At 35.7% G+C, this 25,377-nt stretch overlaps 1 protein-coding gene across 3 annotated transcripts in view; it reads left to right on the top strand.

The window, feature by feature from the left end:
• Positions 1-25,377, top strand: part of CEP290 (centrosomal protein 290) — a 98,733-nt gene that overhangs the window by 39,782 nt on the left and 33,574 nt on the right. For all 3 annotated transcript variants that reach the window (XM_004748575.3, XM_045082968.1, XM_045082970.1), the window contains 11 exons: positions 10,025-10,136; positions 11,920-12,125; positions 13,046-13,197; positions 16,669-16,780; positions 17,412-17,867; positions 18,368-18,532; positions 19,684-19,791; positions 20,014-20,148; positions 21,145-21,411; positions 22,256-22,363; positions 23,010-23,209. In XM_004748575.3, coding sequence (XP_004748632.1) covers positions 10,025-10,136; positions 11,920-12,125; positions 13,046-13,197; positions 16,669-16,780; positions 17,412-17,867; positions 18,368-18,532; positions 19,684-19,791; positions 20,014-20,148; positions 21,145-21,411; positions 22,256-22,363; positions 23,010-23,209 — 2,021 coding nt within the window. The remainder of the gene's footprint in view (positions 1-10,024; positions 10,137-11,919; positions 12,126-13,045; positions 13,198-16,668; positions 16,781-17,411; positions 17,868-18,367; positions 18,533-19,683; positions 19,792-20,013; positions 20,149-21,144; positions 21,412-22,255; positions 22,364-23,009; positions 23,210-25,377) is intronic.

Raw genomic sequence — 25,377 nt, 5'->3', positions numbered from 1 at the left:
ATAATATGTGAATCTGGCCCAGAATCCTTTGTAGTTCTCTTTTAGCCACTTGACTTCCATACCTTTAACAGTAGGCAAAACCAGCTCCTGATTTGTTCATCTTCTTCTTCAAAAATAAGAACTTATGTGCTTGCTTCGGCAGCACATAATACTAAAAATAATAATAATAATAAGAGCTTATGTCTTTTGACTTACTCTCTTTTGTGATCCTCTCCTAGGACAGGAATGAGGTCTAATTTTGAAGTTTTTTAGATTGTACTTGTGTAGAGAGACATAATCAAAGAACACCCAAATGTCATTAACAGCTTTGAATGACTTCTATAAAATTATCTGATTTTTTTTTCCTTTTTTTTATTTTTTTACAGATTTTATTTATTTATTTGACAGAAATCAGAAGTAGGCAGAGAGACAGGCAGAGAGAGAGAGAGAGGAGGAAGCAGGCTCCCTGCTGAGGAGAGAGCCCCATGTGGGGCTTGATCTCAGGACCCTGGGATCATGACCTGAGCCAAAGGCAGAGGCTTAACCCACTGAGCCACCCAGGCACCCCGCTCTTAGTTATTTATTAATACTAACTATAAGTAATCATGATCAGTTTACTTTTTACTGTTTTTACTAATGAGAGATGATTATGTTAATTTTTATAGAAAATTTGAATATTTAGCTGTGGTAATAATTTATTTTACTTTTTCCCCATCTTTCATGTCCTTTGCCCTCTTCCTCTGAAGCATTTGAAAATCCAGTATAGCAGTGTGTTAGGTAGGTTAACATAGAAATAAGTAATTTTTAACTTTTATTTATTTTTGCAAAGAATATTTTTGTCTTCCTTTAAAATTAAAAAAAAAATTACATTTGAATTATATCTCTTCCTCTCCTTCCTGCATCTTGATTATAATTATGAATATATATTTATTCCTATTGACAGTGTTTTCATTTTATTCTTTATTATGTGTATTGTGTGTAGCCATTACTCCTGTCCCTATCCCCCATATTACCTCCTCCTTACTACCACTGTAGTGATTATTCTATACATGAACCTGACCATGTGACACCCTGCTTCAAACCCATCAACAGCTGCTAGTCACTTAAAGAGTAAAAGTCAAATTTCTTTCATGATTAGGCCCCACTTACCTCATGTCATCTCCTGTGATGCTCTAAGTACTTTTACAAGTTATGTTTTTGACACCGAACTACTAGTTTTCTGGAACACAGTGTTTTTCCCTATATATGTTCTTTCATAACCATTGTTTCCTTGTCTAGGAGCTCTCCCCTCTCTCTCAGCTTATGTGCTCAGTGAATTTCTGTTCATGCTTAAAACTTTGTTCACACATTATCTTTTTTTCAGAAGCATCTTTCTTTATTGAACAAAGATTCTCTGTTTCTATTAGTTCCCTGTCTTATACATAGTTCAGCTCTTTATTTCACACCATATTGTGAGTGTTGATCATCTGCATCCCCAACTGGAATATTAGCTTCTTAATGTCAGGAACTCTACTTATTTCATTTTTGTGTGTTTAGTGCCTCCTGTTTGGCACACAGTTAAACCTAATAAGTGTAGACCTTGAGAGAGTTATTAATGGTGTAGAGCCATAGTGCAAAAGCCATCAGATGTGGTGATTAGGAAATCATTGATGCCTGTCAAGAGTGAAGTTCTTGAGATTAAAGGTGATGAAATTTTAGAATATAGAGTGGGTGATAAGGAAATGCAAAAAATGAATGACTGATAAGGCAATAGAAAAACTAGAAATTAGATGACAGAAGAAAAGAGAAATAGATACAGGCCAAGGTAGAATCAAGATAAAGACTTGTTTTATCAACTTCTTTTTCTTTTAAATAAAGGAGACCAATGAAGTTTGAGGGGAGAGGGAAAGAAAATTTAAAGCAAATAGGGAGAGAACAATTAAAGATTGGAGAGGAGGGTGGTAAAAGCGTGCCTTTGCTGCCAAGGCAGGGGAGTGAGAATAGGATCTGGAACAAAACTGAAGTTCTCCAAGAAAGTCAGGAAGTGGGGGCACAGGGAGACGAGAACGGGAATTCTGGATACACCTTGCCTGGATCGTGGTTGATATATTCAGCTGGATCGTGGTTGATAAATTCAGCTATATATCCCCCTCAACCACATCTCACCAGAATGACTAGGAGGAGGAACACCCAACAGAGGAAAAATTCAGAGACCATGCCCTCTGCCACAGAATTATTGGATATAGATGTAAACAGTATATACATAGGGACTTATGAAAGTGAATTCAGGGTAATAATTACCCAGGCAATGGCTAGGTTGGAGAAAACTATTAGTGGCAATATAGAATCTCTAAGGGTGGAAGTGAGAGCCAATCTGGCAGAAGTTAAAAATGCTATCAATGAGATCCAATATAATCTAAATACTCTTAACAGCTAGGGTAACCAAGGCAGAAGATAGAATTAGTGATCTAGAAAACAGACTGATACAAAAGAAGGATCAGGAGGACCTGGAACAAACAGCTTAGAAGCCATGAAAACAGAATTAGGGAAATAAATGATGCCATGAAACGTTCCAACGTCGAATTACTGCAACCCCCCAGGGGGTGGAGAAAGAAGAATAGAAGATTATAGTTGAATAAATTCTGGATGAAGATTTCCCCAATCTGAGGAATGAAACAAGTGTTCATGTCCTACAGGCAGAAAGGACACCCTGCAAGATCAATGAATCTCGAAAGATCTCCAGACACTTAATTGTGGAAATTCACAAATCATAATTTTAGACAAGAGGTCCTAAGGACACCTTAAGGGAAAGAGATTCCTTATATACAGAGGAAGGTCCATCAGAATGATGCCAGACCTGTCCACAGAAACCTGGCAAGCTAGAAAGGGCTGGCAAGACATAATCAGGGCACTAAATGAGAAGAACATGCAGCCAAGAATACTTTATCCAGCAAGGCTCACATTCAGAATGATTGGAGAGATTAAGGGCTTCCAGAACTGGCAAGGTTTAAAAGAGTATGTGACCACCAAGCAAGCCGGCACTACAAGAAATATTAAGGGGGGTTCTATAAAAGAAGAAAGAACCCAAGAGTGACATAGAATAGAAATTCACAGAGACAATCTATAGAAACAAGGACTTCACAGACAGCATGATGTCAATAAAATCTTATCTTTGAATAATCACTCTCAAAATGAATGGCCTATATGCTCCCATAAAAGGGCACAGGATTGCAGACTGGATAAAACGACAGGACCCATCCATAGGCTGTCTACAAGAGATACATTTTGAACCTAAAGATACATCCAGACTGAAAGTGAAGGAATGGAGATCCATCTTTCATGCCAACGGGCCTCAGAAGAAAGCTGGGTAGTGATTCTCATATCAGATAAATTAGATTTTAAGCCAAAGACTGTAGTCAGAGATACAGAAGGACACTACATCATTCTTAAAGGGTCTATCCACCAAGAAGATCTAACAATTGTAAATATCTATGCCCCCAATATGGGAGTAGCCAACTACATAAGCCAACTGTTAATCAAAAATAAAGAGTTATATTGATGGGGCACCTGAGTGGCTCAGTTGGTTAAGCCTCTGCCTTTGGCTCAGGTCATGATCCCAGGGTCTTGGGATCGAGCCCTGCATGGTGGGGGGGGGGTCTCTGCTCAGCAGGGAGTCTGCTTCCTCCTCTCTCTCTCTGCCCACTTGTGATCTCCGTCTGACAAATAAATAAATAAAATTTTTTTAAAAGAGTTATATTGATATGAATACATTAATTGTGAGGGATCTTAACGTGCCACTCTCAATAACAGACAGATCATCTGAGCAGAAGAGTCAATAAAGAAACAAGAGCTTTGAATAACACATTGGACCAGATGGACCTCATAGATATATACAAAACATTCCACCCTAAAACAACAGAATACTCATTCTTCTCGAGTGCACATGGAACTTTCTCCAGAATAGAATACATTCCAGGTCACAAATCAGGTCTCAACTGATACCAAAAGATTGAGATTCTTCCCTGCATATTCTCAGACCACGATGCTTTGAAACTGGAACTCAACCACAAGAAGAAGTTTGGAAGGAATTCAAACACTTGGAAGCTAAAGACCATCCTGCCAAAAAATGTTTTGATCAACCAGGAAACTAAAAAGAACTCAAACAATTCATGGAAACCAATGAGAATGAAGACACATGGGTCCAAAACCTATGGGATATGGCAAAGGCGGTCCTAAGGGGGAAATACATGTCAATCTAAGCCTCACTCAAAAAAAAACTGAAAAATCCCAAATACACCAGCTCTCTTTACACCTTAAAGAACTGGAAAATCAACAACAAATTAAGCCAACCCCACACACAAGAAGGGAAATAATCAAGGTTACAGTAGAGATCAATGAGATAGAAACTAGAGATACAGTAGAATACATCAACGAAACTAGAAGCTGATTCTTTGAAAGAATCCATAAGAGTGATAAACCATTGGCCAAACTAATCCAAAAGAAAACAGAGAGGACCCAAATTAATAAACTTATGAATGAAAAGGGAGAGATCATAACTAACACCAAGGAAATAGAAACAATCATCAGAAATTATTATCAACAGTTACATGCCAATAAATTAAGCACATTAGATGAAATGGATGCATTCCTGGAAACCTATAAACTTCCAAAACTGAAACAGGAAGAAATTGACAACCTGATAGACCAATACCTAGTAACGAGATTAAAGCAGTGATCCAAAACTTCCCAAAAAATCAAGAACCCAGGACCTGATGGATTCCCTGGAGAATTCTACCAAACAATCGAAAAAGAAATAATCCTTATTCTCCTGAAGCTGTTAAAAAAAGAAAGAAAGAAAGAAAGAGAAGGAAAACTTCCAGACTCTTTCTATGAAGCCAGCATTACACCCTTATCCCCAAACCAGGCAAAGACCCCATCAGAAAGGAGACTTTCAGACCAATATCCCTAATGAATATGGATGCTAAGATTCTCAACAAGATCCTAGCTAATAGGATCCAACAGTACATTAAAAAGATTATCCACTATGACCAGGTGGGATTTATCCATGGGATGCAAGGGTGGTTTAACATTCACAAATCAATCGATGTAATAGAACAAATCAATAAGAGAAGAGAGAAGGACCACATGGTCCTCTCAATTGATGCAGAAAAAGCATTTGACAAAATACAGCATCCTTTCATGATTAAAACTCTTCAAAGTATAGGGATAGAGGGAACTTGCCTCAACTTCATAAAATCCATCTATGAAAAACCCACAGCAAATATCATTCTCAGTGGGGAAAGCTGAGATCCTTCCCTTTGAGATCAAGAACATGACAAGGATGTCTCTTTTCACCACTGTTGTTCAACGTAGTACTAGAAGTCCTAGCAACAGCAGTCAGACAACAAAAAGAAAAAGCATTCACATTGGCAAAAAGATGTCAAAGTCTCTTTCTTTGCAGATGACATGATACTTTATATGGAAAACCCAAAAAACTCCACACAGAAACTACTAGAACTCATACAGCAATTTAATAATGTGGCAGGTAACAAAATCAATGCACAAAAATCATTTGCTTTCTCATACACTAACAATGAAACTGTAGAAAGGGAAATTAGAGAATCGATTCTATTTACTATAGCACCAAGAAGCATAAGATACCTGGGAATAAACCTAACCAAAGAGGTAAAAGATCTGTACTCAAGGAACTATATAACACTCATGAAAAAATTGAAGAAGACACAGAAAGATTGAAAATCATTCCATGCTCATGGATCGAAAGAATAAACATTGTTAAAATGTCTATACTGCCTAGAGCAATCTATGCTTTCAGTGCCATCCTGATCAAAATTCCACAGGCATTTTTCTTTTTTTTTTTTTTTAAGATCTTATTTATTTATTTATTTATTTATGTAACAGACAGAGATCACAAGTAGGCAGAGAGGCAGGCAGACAGAGGAGGAAGCAGGCTCCCTGCTGAGCAGAGAGCCCGATGTGGGGCTCGATCCCAGGACCCTGAGGTCATGACCTCAGCCGAAGGCCAAGGCTTTAACCCACTGAGCCACCCAGGCGCCCCTCCACAGGCATTTTTCAAAGTGCTAGAACAAACAGTCCTAAAATTTGTATGGAACCGGAAAAGACCCCAAATTAAGGAAATGTTGAAAAAGAAAAACAAAACTGGGGATGTCATGCTGTCTGATTTCAAGCTTTACTATAAGCTGTGATCACCAGGAGAGTGTGGTACTGGCACAAAAATGGACACATAGGCTAATGGAACAGAGTAGAGAGTCCCGATATGGACTGCAACTCTATGGTCAAATTATCTTCGACAGGGGCACCTGGGTGGCTCAGTGGGTTAAAGCCTCTGCGTTTGGCTCAGGTCATGATCCCAGTGTCCCAGGGGATCAAGCCCCGCATCGGGCTCTCTGCTCAGCAGGGAGCCTGCATCCTCCTCTCTCTCTCTGCCTGCCTCTCTGCCTGCTTGTGATCTCTGTCAAATAAATAAATAAATATCCAGTGGAAAAAAGGCAGTCTCTTCAATAAATGGTGCTGGGAAAATTGAACAGCTATGTGTAGAAGAGTGAAACTTGACTGTTCTCTTACACCATACACAAAGATAAACTGGAAATGGATAAAAGATCTCAATGTAAGGCAGGAATCTATTAAAATCCTGGAGGAGAACATAGGCAGTAACCTCTTTGACATCAGCCACAGCAACTTCTTTCAAGACATGTGCCTCCAAAGGCAAAGGAAACAGAATTGAAAATGAACTTTTGGGACTTCATCAAGATCAAAAGCTTCTGCACAGCAAATGAAACAGTCAACAAAACAAAGAGGCAACCCATGGAATGGGATAAGATATTCGAAAATGACACTACAGACAAAGGGCTGATATCCAAGGTCCATCAAGAACTCCTCAAACTCAACACTCAATAAACAGATAATCATGTCAAAAAAATGGGCAGAAGGCATGAACAGACACTTCTCCAAAGAAGACGTACAAATGGCTAACAGACACATGAAAAGATGTTCATCATCATTAGCCATCATGGAGATTCAAATCAAAACCAATTGAGATACCACCTTCCACCAGTTAGAATGGCCAAAATCAACAAAACAGTAAACAGCAAGTGTTGGAGAGGATGTGGAGAAAAGGGAACCCTCTTACATTGTTGGTGGGAATGCAAGTTGGTGCATCCACTTTGGAAAACAGTGTGGAGATTCCTTAAGAAATTAAAAATAGAGCTACCCTCTGACCCTGTAATTGCACTACTGGGTATTTATTCCAAAGATACAGATATAGTGAAAAGAAGGACCATCTGTACCCCAATATTCATAGCAGCAATGGCCACAATCACCAAACTGTGGGAAGAGCAGGATGCCCTTCAACAGACAAATGGATAAAGAAGATATGGTCCATATGTACAATGGATATTATGCGTCCATGAGGAAAGATGAATACCCAGCTTTTGTATCGACATGGACGGAACTGGAAGAGATTATGCTGAGTGAACTAAGTCAAGCAGAGAGAGTCATTTATCATGTGGTTTCACTTACTTGTGGAGCATAAGGAATAATATGGAGAACATTAGGAGAAGGAAAGGAAAAGTGAATTTGGGGAAATCAGAGGGGGAGATGAAGCATGAGAGACTGTGGGCTCTTAGAAACTGAGGGTTTTAGAGGGGAAGGATGTAGGTGGATAGGTGAGCCTGGTGGTGAGTATTAAGGAGGACACGTATTGCCTGGAGCACTGGGTGTGATACAGAAACAATGAATCTTGGAACACTGAAAAAATAAATAAAAATTTTTTAAAAAGCAAAAAAAAAAAGTAAGGAAGTAAGAGAAAAGGGGTAGAAAGATGTTGTAAAACACTAATCCCTCTTTTATTATTTTCCTATGTATTTATAGGACCTAGACCAGGTTAATTATGCCTGTTACCAGAAAGTCATGTTCAATTCCCTTATTTTGCCTTTCTTCTTATTATAACATCTCCTTTAAAGAAAACCTCATAATCCTATTTTATTATTCTTCATAACACATATTACCTGACATTATATTATATATTGGCTTCCTTACCAACTACGCATCCCCCACCCCCAAACACAAGTTCTAGGATAGCATTTGTTTATTATTAAAGTCCAGGCCTTAGAACACCTGACATACAGTAAACGTTTTGTTTGTTATAACAAAAAATGAGCAAATTAAATTTGTATGCCAACTCCTACATTTATGTGTCCAGCCTGACTTCTCAGTGCTGTAATGGAATTACCTACTTTACAACTCCTGTTTCAATGGAATCTTAAATTTAACATATCCCAAATAATCTCCTGATGTCTGTCTTTCTCCCAGTCTTTTCTGTTTCCGTAGGCACTACTATTACCTACTCAGGGAAGATACCTTAGTTACTTTCTAGTCGTTTCTCTCCCCTGTCATTTTTATATCTCAAATAAAATTCATTCATATCTGTCCTTTTTTCTCCCATCTTCACTGCTGGGACCCTATTCATCAGAACTCTGCGATATCTTCCTAATTTCTGATTTCCCTGTGTACTACTTTATTTATTCTTTACATTGCCTTCAGAATGATTGTTTAAAACTTCCTTAAAATCTTTAAATGGTTTCCTATTATATATTAAGTTAAATTCCAGTTCCTTAACTTGATATACCATGCCTGGCCCTGTTATCTCTCCCTTTTTACCTCATAGCACTCTTCACTTTTGCTGACTTTTGCTGACACCCCAGACTCAGTCCTGCATCAGAGCATCTGGATTTATTTGTGCATCAGCTCTTTCCCTGGCTGGTTTCTTTTTGAGACTGGCTCCTTCTAATACCTTAGCTTTCTGCTTAAATACCATCTCTTCAGGACTTAATACCTTCTTCAACTGCTTTATTTTGATTTGGCTGCTTTTTCTCTGGGTTCATACTCTGTATCTTTCTAGATATTTACTTTTTTCTTTTTTCAAAGATTTTATTTATTCATTTGACAGAGAGAGGGACACAGTGAGAGAGGGAACACAAGCAGGGGGAGTGTGAGAGACAGGCTTTCCACCGAGCAGGGAGCCAAATGAGGGGCTCTATCCCAGGACCCTGGGATCATGAGCTGAGCCCACGGTAGCCGCCCAACTGACTGAGCCACCCAGGCGCCCCTAGATCTTGGCATTTTTAAAAATTTAATTTTCTTTTTTTTTTTTTTAGTATTCCAGAATTCATTGTTTATGCAGCACATCCAGTGCTCCATGCAACGTGTGCCCTCCGTAATACCCACCACCAGACTCGACCACCCCCCTCACCCCTCCCCTCTGAAACCCTCGGTTTGTTTCTCCGATCTTTACTTTTTTTTTTTTTTTTAAGATTTTATATATTTATTTGACAGACAGAGATCACAAGTAGGCAGAGAGGCAGGCAGAGAGAGAGAGGAGGAAGCAGGCTCCCTGCAGAGCAGAGAGCCCGATGTGGGGCTCAATCCCAGGACCGTGGGATCATGACCTGAGCTGAAGGCAGAGGCTTTAACCCACTGAGCCACCCAGGTGCCCCCGATCTTTACATTTTTAATGATTGTTTTCTTTGCTTACCTGTTCACCGCTGCCTTCCACACCCTCCCCAGCTCCTGCCACACACACATACTCACAGACACCAAATGGTGAGGCCTATGAGGGTCAGAATTTTATGTTTCTTTTTACCGTGGATATGCAGCACCTCATTGCTAGCATGCTAGGGATGCTCAGTAACTATTTGTGTGAGACAGGGACGTGAGCAACCTTCATTGTGAAGGTTGTGAAATTCTAAGTATTCCAGCTGGGCAAAATGCACACAGCAGAAACTAATGCTCAGAGGCCACAGATCAGATGCACAAGAGATTTTGATGATTATTTTAAAATAATATTTTCTATATGTATATCTGTGTGTGTGTGTGTTTGTATGTATATATTACATATATGGGAGCTCCTAATTTTGTTAAAAAAAATTAGATTGTGAGTTTAAGGAGATATTATATAAAGCAATATCAGTGCTGTGGTATTAGTCTGAATTACAATGTAGTTTCTCAGTGATGTTTCTGTTTTATTCAGTGTGAAAATGCATCCCTAAAAGAACAAATGGAGTCTATAAATAAAGAACTGGAGATTACCAAGGAAAAGCTTTACACTATCGAACAAGCCTGGGAGCAAGAAACTAAACTAGGTAAGTATGAGGACTCTTATAATATAAAGTGATGAAGACCTAATAGTGAATATTTTTCTTTTATAGTTCCTTTTCTATATCAGGTGAAAAGGAAATATTTTGATAAAAATTAACTATGCTTTAACAGTGTAATTTAGCAGGCAGTTGATGAGTAATATCTTATACTAATCTCTACCAAAATTTGGTTTTTAGTTATTTAATTAGATTTGTTCCTAGTGAAATCATATATGTTAAAAAATTATGTCTAGGGGTGCCTGGGTGGCTCAGTGGGTTAAAGCCTCTGCCTTCAGCTCAGGTCATAATCCCGGGGTCCTGGGATCAAGCCCCACATTGGGCTCTCTGCTCAGCAGGGAGCCTGCTTCCCTTCCTCTCTCTCTTCCTGCCTCTTTGCCTACTTGTGATCTCTGTCTGTCAAATAAATAAATAAAATCTTTAAAAAAAAAAAATTTGAAAAAAGAAAAAATTATGTCTAAGCATTAGCTATTTTGAACCATTTAACAAATCAAGATTGGTGATAATTTTTGAATACCTATATCTTGGTGGTAGTGTGTGGAATTTTCCACTGTGTGTAAAGTACTATTGGGAATGCATCATTTGATAGACTTAAGGTAAAAAGTCACCATAAAACATCAAAAAATTTTTGCAAAGAATTTATATAGCCCTAGTTTGACTATTATTATTTTTTAGATCACTTTATACATGTTTATGTGAGCACTGGGTATTGTGTGGAAGTGTTGAATCACTATATTGTACCCCTGAAACTGATATTACACTGTGTGTTAACTAACTGGAATTTAAATAAAAACTTAAATAAAGTGTAAGTTTGATTCTAATGGAAAAATATATATACTTTAACTGTATTTAACATTGTATAGTATATTCACTTAGTAGATGTCAAAATATTAGTTTTACTCGTCATCTTATACATACAAATATTCATGCAGTATCTTACTGTTTCAGTGATTAAATCACTAGGTCTTATTTTTTTTCTATTGCTTATGGTACTTCAGTGAACATATTCACGTATATCGAACATAGATATTACTGTCTCACAAGATCTTAAAATCTTTGTGGCTTCTGCTAGGGTTTTCCATATTAGTTTTTCAAATAGTTATCCTAGTTCATGGCGTTTAAATAGTTTTGTTTTTTTTTTTATCTTACTAGCATTGTGCTTTATTTTCACATAAATTTGCTCCTTTGGATAAAGTGTTTTTATATGTTTTCTAATGCACTTAGAGCTCTAATGCTGTTCAAGGTTTCTATGAAATAGAGCTGTTTTTTTTTTTTTTTAATTGGCAATTGGGACATGTACTTTAGTGAAGGCTAACATTGGGCCTAATATTATCTAAAATAAGCTACTTTTAGAAATGCAGTTTTTAATTCGTTAAGAGATTGTAAGGGAATTGACTTTCCTGTAGCTTCCACATGAAAGAAGGTATCTTCTATCCTAAGATATAAAAAAAGGTATTACATACAATTGTGGTAAGTTCTCTGTACCTTTTACCTTATCCCTCTTTAATAAGTGTTGGATTTCCTATAGAAATTCCTAAATTTCTATGAGGAATAGTTTTTACGATCACTTGACTGATGAAGAATATAAGTTCCAGAGAGATGAAATGGGATAGATGGTATCCAGACATGAGTAGAGCTAAGGCTGGAATTCATAAGGCTCTTGTGTTTCCACGGAACCGTGTTATTACTGCATCCTTGTCTATAATGGCTAAAATATTTGGGATATGATTTTGATAATAGCTTGAGATTGACTTAGTATTGTTGCATATAGGAAATGAATCGAACATGGACAAGGCAAAGAAATCAATAACCAACAGTGAAATTCTTTCTATTTCCAAAAAAATCACTATGCTGGAGATGAAGGAATTAAATGAAAGACAGCGGGCTGAACACTCTCAAAAAATGTATGAACATGTCAGGACTTCATTAAAGCAAATGGAAGAACGTAATTTTGAATTGGAAACCAAATTTGCTGAGGTTTGACACGATTTTTATCATGTTATAATAAGAGTAAGAATTAGTCATGTTAGACATATGTCTATGTTAGACATTGTATTTTGTGGGAGATTAGTTTGTACTTCTGAAGTAACAATATAATGTTTGTGTTTCATGTAATGTGTAAATAAAAGATGTATTTTTAAATCTGAAATGTTTAATAAGAAAGCACGTATTTCTTTGAATGAGTTCTTTTTTCTCAGCAGCCATTACATTAGAGTTAATGCAAAAAGGTATTATTTACTTAATAACAATGTTGCCTTCCACTGCCATCAGTTCATTTAACAAGTATCTATTGAATGCCTATCACATGCTAGATAGGGTATGGGGGCTAGTGTTAGGGCAGGAAACAGAATAGACAGTAATCTCTACTCTCAGGACTTTGCATTTTAATAGACTTTTTTGATATGGTCAGAAATATTAAATTGGCTGGCAATAAATATAGTTTGCAAATATTCAACAATTAATGATGAAAAAGAACTCGTGTAATGTTTACTTTGAGAAATAGTATGTATTTTAACCTGTCATTTGTTTATTTTAACCGAGTCACTAAATATATATTAAGAAGATTTTACTAACTCATATTTATAGATAATATAATCAACGTAAGGTATAATATGTATACCACATTTCAAAGAAATTTAAGAAAATCAGGGATTCAAGTATTATATTTTGAGTTGTCTAATATAAATGAGTTTTGGTGGGTTGGTATACAACCAGAGTTGCTATAATCTGTTCCTCACTCTTTTTCTTTACCCTCTTTAATCTATTCTTAGTATTTCATCACACCTCGACTAATGCCAAGTAAGGAAAACAGCAGTATGGATGGCAAAAACTAAATTGAAAGGGAAAACCTCACCCAAAACTAATAAACCTGGACATTTTTTGTTACTTTTTCTTAGCTTACTAAAATCAATTTGGAAGCCCAGAAGGTGGAACAGATGTTAAGAGATGAATTAGCTGATAGTGTGAGCAAGACAGTAAGTGATGCTGATAGGCAACGGATTCTAGAATTAGAGAAGAGTGAAATGGAACTAAAAGTTGAAGTGTCAAAGTAAGTTCATGTAAACTTTTCAGTTATTAGATGTGTCTACTTTAATTTGTCTTTAAGAAACCTAGTTACAGTAGTTTGGGATAATACTCTTCTTTTGATACTGATTGTTCTTATTTTTCTTTTTTTGTAAGAACAAGATTACATAAGATTAACAAGATTAATTTTTAACAGGCATAAATAATAATATTGAAGAGGAAATAATGTCCCAAGATTCATATTTCTTACAGTCCAGGAATAGTAGTATTGCAGGAAGAACTGAATTTGGAATTCAAACCCTATGCTACCTAATTCTTCCACATAGTGATATTTTTTTGAAGGAAAGTGTGATGGTCATTTAATTTATTTAAACTTAAGTTTCTTATATCTGATAAAGAGTTATCCAAAATATATAAAGAAATTATACAACTTAACACCCAAAAAACAAATAATCTAATTAAAAATGGGCAGAAGTAATTAACAGGCATTTCTCTAAAGAAGGCATCCAGATGGCCTGTAGACACATGAAAAGATGCTCAGCATCACTCATCATCCAGGAAATGCAAATCAAAACTACAGTGAGATATCACTTAATACCTCTTAGAATGCTAAAAACAAAACCACAAAAAACAAGTATTGGTGAGGATGTGGAAAAAAAGGAACCCCCTTGCATTGTTGGTGGGAATGCGAACTGGTAGAAAGCAGTATGGAGGTTCTTCAAAAAGTTAAAAGTAGAACTACCCTATAATTCAGTGATAGCACTACTAGGTATTTACTCCAGAAATACAAAAACACTATTTCAGAGGAATACATGCACCTCCATGCTTATAACAACATTATTTACAATAGCCAAATTATAGAAGCAGCCCATTTATTATTCATTGATAAATGAATGGAGAAAGAAGTGGTATGTGCAATTGTATTCCAATATTCCAATCATTGAAATATTATTCAGCCATAAAAAATTGCCATCTTGCCATTTGCAACAAGGACAAAGCTAGAGAGTATAATGCTTAGCAAGATAAGTCAGTCACGGGAAGACAAATACCATATGATTTCAGTCATTTGTGGGACTTAAGAAACAAAACAAATGAGCAAAAGAAGAAAAAAGAGAAAGACAAATCCAGAAACAGACTCTTAGAGAGCAACTGATGGTTGTCAGAGGGGAGTTGGGGGGTGGGGGGGTAAATAAGTGATGAGGATTAAAGAGAGCTTGTGATGAGCACTGGGTGTTGTATGAAGTGTTGAATCACTGTTTGTACACCTGAAACTAGGATAATCACTGTACACCTGAAACTAGGATAACACTGTATGTTAACTATAGTGGAATAAAACACAATAACATAAATATAAACAACATAAAAGCAAAATTAATATATTAAGAAATTGCCACAGCTGCAGTGACTTTAAACAACCACTATTCAGATCAATCAGCAGCCATCAACACTAATGGAAAACCCTCCACCAACAAAAATATTATGGCTCGCTGAGAGCTCAGATGATGTTAGCATTTTTTAGCAGTAAAATATATTTTTAAATTTTATTTAATAAAATATTTAATTTTATTTAATTTTTAATTTTAAATTAATTATCTAATATTTTATTTAATTTTATTTAATATTTATTTTATTTAATAAAATATTTCTTTAGAGAGCGTATGAGCGGAGCAGGGCCAGATAGAGAGGGACAGAGATCTCAGGGGACCCCGCACTAAGCGTGGAGCCCAATGTGGGGCTCAATCTTATGACCCTAAGATCATGATCTGAGCTGAAATTAAGAGTCAAAGATTTAACCAGTGAGCTTCCCAGGCACCCCTGCAATAAAATATTTTTTAGTTATAAGAAATAGAATAGATTTTAGTCTACTTTTTTATAAAAGATTGCTATAAAGTTATGAAAAATTCAGATTTTTGCATTTATTGAGTAGTATGTTTGCATACTACTTCAGTTTGCATTTATTGAGTAGTATGTATTGTGCTAGGTATTAAACATATATTAACTCATATAATTACTCATGTAATTATGCTTAATAATCCTAAAGTAATATTGTGATTTTTATTTTACATGTGGAAATCGTTTATTCATTGGAACACAAAAATATAGATAAGGAATAAATACTGTGTTGGGGTGCCTGGGTGGCTCAGTGGGTTAAAGCCTCTGCCTTCAGCTCAGGTCATGATCCCAGGGTCGTGGGATCAAGCGCCGCATCAGGCTCTCTGCTCGACAGGGAGCCTGCTTCCTCCTCTCTCTCTGCCTGCCTCTCTGTGTGCTTGTGATCTCTGTCAAATAAATAAAATCTTTTAAAAAAAAAAAAAAAGGAATAAATACTATGTGCCAAGTAGATGCTGTGTACTCCTGGGTAATTTTTGTCAATTCAGTAGAAAGGTAATAGGAGTCATAAGTTGATCTGTCAAGTATAAATAATTATTTATAAAAAGGGTTTTATAGCTTGCCCATGATAAAGTTATGTTTTGGAGCCTTGATAGCCCTTTGGGAATATCTGTTATTCTCAGCCCCTTTCACTATGAAAAATTCCATTCTGTGTTCTTCCTCTTACCTCATCAACCTCTCCTTTTGAAATAAACTAACATAATTATTCATTTTATTATATTTTAATTTTTAACACTTATGTAACTGTCAGTGAGACTTTCTAATCAATGTGAGGAAACCTGACTTATCTTTCACAGTGAACTAAAATTATTCTTGCCCAGAGTAAAATGCATTTTACTTTACCTCTGTGCTCTTATAATAGTAGTCTTACAGGAAATTTATTATTTACTATCACATTTCCCCCATTTTTTAAATTGTAGTAACCATATAATCTCTCTTTTACACCTTTCTTTCTTTTTCTTTCTTTCTTTCTTTCTTTCTTTCTTTTTTTTTTAAGATTGTATTTGTAAGAGAAAGAGCACAAACAGTAGGAAGGGACAGAGAGAGAAGCAGACAGTCCCTGCTAACCAGGGGTGGGGAATGGGGGGGGCAAGACCCCAAGACCTGAGCCGAAAGCAGACATGTAACCGACTGAGCCACCCAAGTATGCCCCTCTTTTTCACATTTCTGATAGCTTGTAAATTAAAACATATATTAATCTATCTAGGGAACCCAGGAATTTTAAATTCTATATTCTTAACTGTACAATTCTGTCAAATAAAGCTACTCAATATCTCACTCTAACTCTGCCAAACTAGGATAATAAGTGCTGTATATGTATGTATATGTATATTTACTTTAAAAATTCTCAGGACATTTCATACAATACTATATATTATGAATTTTCAGGGGGGAGGGCTGTTGGGAATGGAGTTATATTTTAACAGAGCTTGTGTTAACCTCTCCTGGAATTGTATTTCATGAAATAGTTGAGGAAATTTTGCTTTAGTTTTGATATTAAAATGCTGGAAATTAGTGGCTATTCCAAGAGTCTCGAAATATAAAATACTGGTATTTACTTAGAAAATGTATCGAATTGTTCCTAAAGTATCTTTTCACGTCCTAGACTGAGAGAGATTTCTGATATTGCCAAAAGACAAGTTGAAATTCTGAATGCACAGCAACAGTCCAGGGAAAAGGAAGTAGAGTCTGTCAGAATGCAACTGTTAGACTATCAGGTAGGTACAGTATTGGCTCTTCTAAACAGACTTTTTCTTTTTCCTGAATTCGCATTAGATATTGGCTGATTTTACAGTGTTAATCAGAGAATTTATCAGATGGAAGCTCCTATGCTTGTTAATTTTAACCTGATTAGAAAAACTCTTTAATTTAAAGTGTCATTCATGATACAGAAAAGCATTTAAATACCTACAAATACATTGTGCTGGTTGCTAATCAAAGTTGAGACCTGAGAAATAGGTAAGTCTTTGATAACAGTGTTTTCTCTTGTATTAATATGTAGCTTTTCACACATATTCTCCCATTATAAATTTTTTAGGATAAAAAAATTTTTCCACATTAGTGTTATACCAATATTGTTATTTACATATGGGAGTTGAAAAAAATCAGTAAAATGCCAACTGTTATTTAAAGTTAGAAGCCATTTGGATTTAAAATATGCTTGATTCTGTGGTTTTTTAAACAAGCTTTGATAATTAAAATTTAATTAAAGCTAGGCTAGATTTTTATAGGATCTCATGTACCACACTTCTTAAAATTTTATTTAGTAAGCTGTGTTTTTAAATCCATGAAAAGTGTCATTAGAAAAACTTGAAACTGACTCTATAAATATATACTTTTTTATGTTAGGCACAATCTGATGAAAAGGCACTGATTGCCAAGTTGCATCAACATATCGTCTCCCTTCAAATTAGTGAGGCTACTGCTCTTGGTAAGTTGGAGTCAGTTACATCTAAACTGCAGAAGACAGAGGCCTGTAATTTGCGCTTAGAGCAGAAACTTGATGAAAAAGAACAGGCTCTCTATTACGCCCGTTCGGAAGGGAGAAACCGGGCAAAACATCTGCGCCAAACAATTCAATCTCTACGACGACAGTTTAGTGGAGCTTTACCCTTGGCACAACAGGAAAAATTTTCTAAAACAATGATTCAATTACAAAATGACAAACTGAAGATAATGCAAGAGATGAAAAATTCTCAACAAGAGCAGAGAAATATGGAGAACAAAACAATGGAAATGGAGTTAAAGTTGAAGGGCCTGGAAGAGTTAATAAGCACTCTAAAGGATGCCAGGGGAGCCCAAAAGGTAAAACATGGACTTTCAGTTCAGTGTTTCCAAAAGAGTTACGTAATAATTTTAAGTTTTTAATGTGTAGCTATCTGAAAAATGCTTACTAAATGGCGAAAATTCCAATTATAAGTTATTAATGTCGATTTTGTAAGTTAAAAGTTTTGGCTTTTTAAATGTCTATTTGTAAGAATAAATAGACTCTTCCCAATAATAGTTTTGGTAGAAAGGCTTAGATTGTATACTATCAAAGAACTTTAAACACTCTAGAAAATTTGATATGTATTAAGTAGTAATTTTAGTTATTTGTAAACATATAGAAACATTTGAAGAATGTTATATTAAGATCACACATATTTTTTAGAAGAGTATGAAAATTCTAAATGAATTTTACTTGTGCCTCAACAAAGGATAATTTTTATCTTATTATAGAATATATATTAATTTTAGTTAAAATTATTAGGATCAATGGAGGAATATTTAAATAGATCATGTACCTATTATTTGTAAATGTTTAGGTAATCAATTGGCACATGAAAATAGAAGAACTTCGTCTTCAAGAGCTTAAACTAAATCGAGAATTAGTCAAGGATAAAGAAGAAATAAAATATTTGAATAATATAATTTCTGAATATGAGAATACCATCAGCAGTCTGGAGGAGGAAATTGTGCAGCAAAACAAGGTTTCATTTTATATATATTTTGCTCTTCCATTGCTAAGATATTAAACCTAAGAATATTGCTTGAGCAATTGCATTATTTTTTTAATTGAATGTAGCTCCCATTTTTATTCTTATAAAATACTGTTTATTTTCTAAGCCATTCAAAAAACCGATATTTACTTATGTTGTAATGGTAGTTTTATTTTTTTTATTTTTATTTTTTCAAGATTTTATTTATTTATTTATTTGAGAGAAAGCGAGAGCGTGAGCATAGGGTTTGGGGTGGGGAGGGAGAAGGAGGCTCCCTGCTAAGCAAGGAGCCTGACTCAGGGCTCTATGCCAGGACCTTGGGATCATGACCTGAGCTAAAGGCAGACACTTAACCAACTGAGCCACCCAGGCACCCCATAATGGTAGTTTTAAACCTAAAAGGAACAATACATAAATTTAGTTGGTAAGTTAATTATTGTTTTAATATTAGTTATTTGACTTTTCACAGGAGTTTCAACTGCTTCTCACTGACGGAGTGTAGAAGGCAGCTTGGTGTAGAATAAAGCACATATACTTTAGAGACAGACAAATTCACCAAGCTCATGCTTGCTTGCCTTAGAAATTATGTTGTTCCTTCCACCTGGAGTGTTCTTAGCTCAGATACTTGTATTGTTTATGCTTTCATTGCTTCCAAGTCTTTACTCAAATATCTTACCTTATCAGTGAGGCCTTCACTAGCCACCCAGTATACAATTGTAAATACTATTACCATCAAGAATCCCTAAGTAGGGATTCCTTTTTCTCCAGCACTACCATCCTCTAACACATTTATTTATTGACTGTCTCTCCCTCACTAGTATATGTTTCATGCTGAAATGGAGAAAGGGACTTAATTTTGTTCACTATTACGTTCACATAACCTCGAAGTGCTTAGCACATAATACATGTCATTAAATGTAATGGATGGATGGGTGCTTGGAGAGATTGAAATCCTGACTTCTCATCTTCTATCTCTGTGACCTTAGGCAACTTACTTACTTAAATCTCTCTGACTGTGCTTTCTTTTTCTATAAAATGAGAACATAGTGACCCCAAAAGGTTGTTGTGAGGATTAAATAAAATGTATATAAACGCTTCTGTTATATGCTTGGTGAGTGTCTCTGTGTGTGTGTCTGGTACAGTTTCATGAAGAAAGGCAGATGGCCTGGGACCAAAGAGAAGTTGAGCTGGAACGTCAACTGGACATTTTTGACCATCAACAAAATGAAATACTAAAAGCAGCACAAAAGGTATGAATGATTAATTCTGTTTGCTGCTCTGTAGCCTGACCTACAATGTTAACCAATGAAATGCTTTCCGAAGTTAGATAGAATTTTAATTGATATTATCTTCTTATATTTCAAATATAAGTGGGATTTAACCATGTCCTTGTCATACAGTTGTAACAGTATTGTTCTTAATGATGTGACTGCTTTTTTTTTTTTTTTCCAAAAAACGCTATTTCTTAATAGTTTGAAGAAGCTACAGGCTCAATGCCAGACCCTAGTTTGCCCCTTCCAAATCAACTTGAGATTGCTTTAAGAAAAATTAAGGAGAATGTTCGAATAATCCTAGAAACACGGGCAACTTGTAAATCACTAGAAGAGGTAATTAGAAGAATTTGAATTTTTATTTGTATATTATTGGATATGCTTGTGGAATTTTCTCAATACTTGCTAACAGAGGTAAAGCATAGAATTATGAATCTGTTGCTAATTCCAATCTCCTGTACTGTACTATAATATTTTTAATAGCCAGTAAAGAATCGCAGATATGGCTAATTTGAATTTACTGCCTATTTAATCACTGCTTGTCGCTTTTGGGCACACTGATCAGTAGTAGTAAGCATTATACTTACATTATAGTTACAGAAAATAATATAAACTGAAGATGATTTTCATCTAAGACTTTCATCTATGATTTTCATCTGAAGATGGTTTACATGTAAACAAAGTAATTATAAATGCATTTTAAAAAATATTGTAAGTGAAATTGTCCATTTTTAATCTGTTGAAGAAACCCAAGATTTCTTTCAATAATTGTAAAATTTGACATTTACGTGAACTGCCACTGAGTTACTTAATTTAAAATATCTGTCTTAATCCTATTGAAGAGTAATAATTTTTCCTGTTTTATTTTAATAAGCTACATATTTTATAATGGTGATTTATTGACTTAGCCCACTGAAGTTCCAATTTTTATATTCAGCTGACTTTTATGGACTACTCTTCTAGGGCCAAAATAAAAGGAATGATTTATTACATTTCCTTTCTAAATCTAGTACCACCACACATTTCTAGTTCTAAAGCTCTAAGAGCCAAATAAAGTACCTTAATTAAATTTTATTTTAATCATAACAGTGATGTTTATAACACATGTGATAATCTTCTAAATAAATGTAGGTGCAAATAACTGCTGTCCCATGAATATATAAGAAATATAACCTTATTAATATCAATATAGTATCATCAGTATAAGTACAATGTGGAAAATAAAGTGAAACTCCTTTTTTGGTTATAATTACTCTTACCGAAATTCAGACAGAAGTATTTTTAAAAGAAAAATTATAACTTAATAATTTTATCATGATTTGATCATTACAGAAACTAAAAGAAAAAGAATCTGCTCTACGGTTAGCAGAGCAAAATATTTTGTCAAGAGACCAAGTAATCAATGAGCTGAGACTTCGATTGCCTGCCACTGCAGAACGTGAAAAGCTGATAGCTGAACTAGGCAGAAGAGAGATAGAGCCAAAATCACATCACACACTGAAAATTGCTCAGCAGACCATTGCAAATATGCAAGCAAGGTTGAATCAAAAGGAAGAAGTGTTAAAGAAGTATCAACATCTCCTGGAAAAAGCCAGAGAGGTATGTTATTATATTATGTTGTGCTATTTTATTTATTACCATGTTTTTTAGTCAAATGCCAAATACTATTCTGCTCTGAAGTGGTAGTTCCTTTCTTGCTTTCAGATGATTCTATTCAGAATTTTTCCTTTCACATGATTGGATTACAGATCTGTCAGTAAAACTGGCAGTTTGTATATATCTATCTTACTCTCATGGATTAACTAAACCAGGAATAGCTGTCTTGGTGCAACCATTCTGATTTTGAAAAAAATTAGTTGAGTTTATAGGTAAAGATTGAGGCAGTAAGTTAGAATGAAATCCATCACACCAGTAATCAGTGGCAATCAGTTTGCTAGAATGTTGATTGGAAAATCTAATATTTAAAAAACTTCCTAGAAACAAGTTAAAAGGTGATGGATACATATTATTCTAGTATTAAGAATAAATTGTGGGGCGTCTGGGTGGCTCAGTGGTTTAAGCCTCTGTCTTCGGCTCAGGTCATGATCTCAGGGTCTTGGGATCGAGCCCCACATTGGGCTCTCCGCTCAGCGGGGAGCCTGCTTCCCCCTCTCTCTCTCTGCCTGCCTCTCTGCCTACTTGTGATCTCTCTCTATCAAATAAATAAATAAAAATCTTTAAAAAAAAAAAAAGAATAAATTGTGATTTAAGGCTAGATTTATCAACTTGAACATGTACTAGGGGAATGCATACTGGGTGTGTGTGTGTGTGTGTGTGTGTGTATGCAGATATTGTTCCTTATCTCATAAGGATTTTGAAAGAGTAAAGGTAATATGTAAGATCTTTAGAATGTATATTTATTTAAGTCATAATTTAAAAGCAGTTTTGATTTGATATAAAACAGGAGCAAAGAGAAATTGTTAAGAAACATGAGGAAGACCTTCATATTCTTCATCATAAATTAGAACTACAGTCTGAGAGTTCACTCAGTAAATTCAAACAAACAGCTTGGGTAAGATTCTTTGTTCCACTCTTTATTGATTTTTGAGACTGTATAATCGAAAATTTCGCTTTCATGTTTTTGTTTTTGGAATAGAAGCCATTCTGCCTTTCTTGTTGGAATAATCTTCTAAAAACACAGCTCTGATCATTTTTCTCCCGACATCCACATCTTTAGTAGCTCACTGCTGCCTACAAAATCGTGTTTATATTCCTTAGCCATGTACTCAAAACCTTGCATAAGGTGACATCAGTCTTTCTTTTCCAAGTTGTGTTCATTATAAGTTTACCAATATCCAACTGCTTTTCATGTTCTGAATTCAGTTCATACTTGTTTCCTTTGGTCTTTGTCTTCTGTATGTGTGAAAAGGCCCATCTTTCACCTCCTAACATGCAAATCTTGGCATTCCTGAGTCTTAACTCATGAACCCAATCAACATTTATTGATCCTTCACTTCATGGAGGTGCTTTGCTCCATGGGAGTACTAAGAATAAGATCTCTCTTTCCTGTCTTCTTTAAGTCTTCATTGGCTCTTAAATATCATTAAATTTTAGGTTAGATGCTATCTTTGGATCATCTGAGGAAGCAAATTAAAATTATGGAATAAGTATGGTATTGAGTTGTATATGCTCATGGCTACTTTATTCATTTTTCTTAGGATTTAATAAAACAATCCCCTACTCCAGTTCCAACCAGCAAACATTTTATTCGTCTGGCTGAGATGGAACAGACAGTAGCAGAACAAGATGATTCTCTCTCCTCACTTTTGATCAAACTAAAAAAAGTATCTCAAGATTTAGAGAGACAAAAAGAAATCACTGAGTTAAAAATCAAAGAATTTGAAAATATCAAGTTACGGTAAGTTTTAGGAACATATTATAAAAATAGGCAAATGGTAATAATGATATAGTGAGGAGAAATGCAAGCATTTGCTGTGTCGTGCACTGTTCTAAAAACTTCATGCATATGACATCATTTTTATCCTCAGGACTATGACAAAGGCTTTTCTTCCCATTTTTCATATAGGAAGTAGGCCACAGGAATGCTCAGTAACATACCTTAGGAGGAGATGGAAAAGCCATGTTTTAAATCTAGTCAGTATGACCCAAAAGCCAACTCAAGAGTCTTGTTCTAGAATCTGATTTTTTTTAAAAAAGATTTTATTTATTTATTTGACAGAGAGAAACTTCACAAGCAGGCAGAGAGGTAGGCAGAGAGAGAGGAGGAAGCAGGCTCCCTGCTGAGCAGAGAGTCTGATGCGGGGCTCGATCCCAGGACCCTGAGATCATGACCTGAGCCGAAGACAACAGCTTAACCCACTGAGCCACCCAGGCGCCCCTAGAATCTGATTTTTAACCTTTTTAATTAAAGCATACATTTCATCATCTATAAAATGGAAATGACAGTACTTACCCTGGCTCCTTTATGGAGGCCAAATAATACTGTGTGTGAGAGTATTTGAAAATTGTAAAGTAATATAAAAACTTTTGTTTACACACCTATAACAGTTTCTGACATATAATAGAGGTTCAGTAAATATTTCTTGAATGAAAAATTATTTTATTAATTAATTATAGTGACAAAAGATTCATTCTCTGTATTATTCTAAATATTCCTCAACCAATTTATCAGAATATAGATTTTAAACCTAAAATAGGTTTATAATTTACGTATTTTGTAATCACTATAGAACTGTTAGGAATGAGAGAGTGTCTGCATTGTTTGAGTGGAGGTCTCCATCCTGGGATTCCCCAGGAGAAGATTTGCATGGGGATCAGTAGTAGAATAAAGACCTCCAGAAGGAAGGTAGCAAGCACAAAGCAGTCTATTAAAGTGAAAGTGGGAGTGTGGGCAGGTTCCTCTAGGCTGTTTTGAAATTGGATATTATTGGGTTTCTCTGGGCTTGGAGGTGCTGGGACGTAAGTGGGGCGGTCTGTAATGGAGGCTGCTTCCAGTCATTTGAGAAAATCCTCCCGCAGGTTGGGAGGGGAAGTTTTTGACCCTGTGAGGTTTGTACCAGAACCATCTTGGCAGCCCTTCTCAAGGGCGTGTAGGAGGGGAAGCTGTGCCCATAATACAAATACATGATAGTGAGTCTAGGGGTTACCTGGGACAGAGGTAGGAGAAGAGAGCACAGGTTCTGCACCTGTGACTCATGATTCGCTCGTGATTTGGAAGCCACAAAATCAGGATTTGAGCTCCCAGGCTTGTAATGTATAGACTTTTTTGTTTTGTTTTGTTTATTTTTATTACCATCCTTGTCCCAGCTCATGTCTCAGTCATTCCCCTTCAGGGACTGGGGACTCTGCCTGAGGACATTCCTTCCACGTCTGGCTTCTCCCTAACAGAGCCTGGTGATGGGCATTAAAGAGGGCACGGATTGCATGGAGCACTGGGTTTTATATGCAAACGATGAATCATGGAACACTGCATCAAAAACTAATAATGTGCTGTATGGTGACTAACATAACACAATAAAACAAATTATTTAAAAATTTTTAAAAATTAAAAAAAAACAAAAAACAGAAACAGAGCTGTCTGTCTGGACCTCAGTTTCTTATCTGAAAAAAATGGGAAAGTTGATCTACTTGACTTTGTAATTCCATTCTAGCTCTGAAGTTCCGCAGTAGAACTTTTTATTCTTAACCTACTTATCCAATATGTCTCTGATAAAACTAACACTACTTTTGCTTTATTAAGAAGTTGCCACTTTTAAGAAATTGTTGCCTAAAAGGAGAGAAATCAGTGGGGTGCCTGGATGGTTCAGTGGGTTAAAGCCTCTGCCTTTGGCTCATGTCATGATCTCGGGGTCCTGGGATAGAGCCCCGCTACGGGCCCTCTGCTTCCCTTCCTCTCTCTCTGCCTGCCTCTCTGCCTACTTGTGATCTGTCTGTCAAATGAATAAATTTTTAAAATCTTAAAAAAAAAAAAAAAAAAAGAGAATCAGCAATAGTATTTTGTTCTTTTCTTGTACTATTATTTAATTCGGAGATAGAGTGAGAGAGAGAGAGCATGCGCCTGCACCC

This window comes from Mustela putorius, unplaced genomic scaffold (genome assembly GCF_011764305.1).
Source record: "Mustela putorius furo isolate JIRA1106 unplaced genomic scaffold, ASM1176430v1.1 tig00000640_pilon_pilon_pilon, whole genome shotgun sequence".
Classification (NCBI taxonomy): Eukaryota; Metazoa; Chordata; class Mammalia; order Carnivora; family Mustelidae; genus Mustela; species Mustela putorius.
Note: the sequence above shows the minus strand (reverse complement) of the source record. Positions and strands in the feature narration are given on the sequence as shown.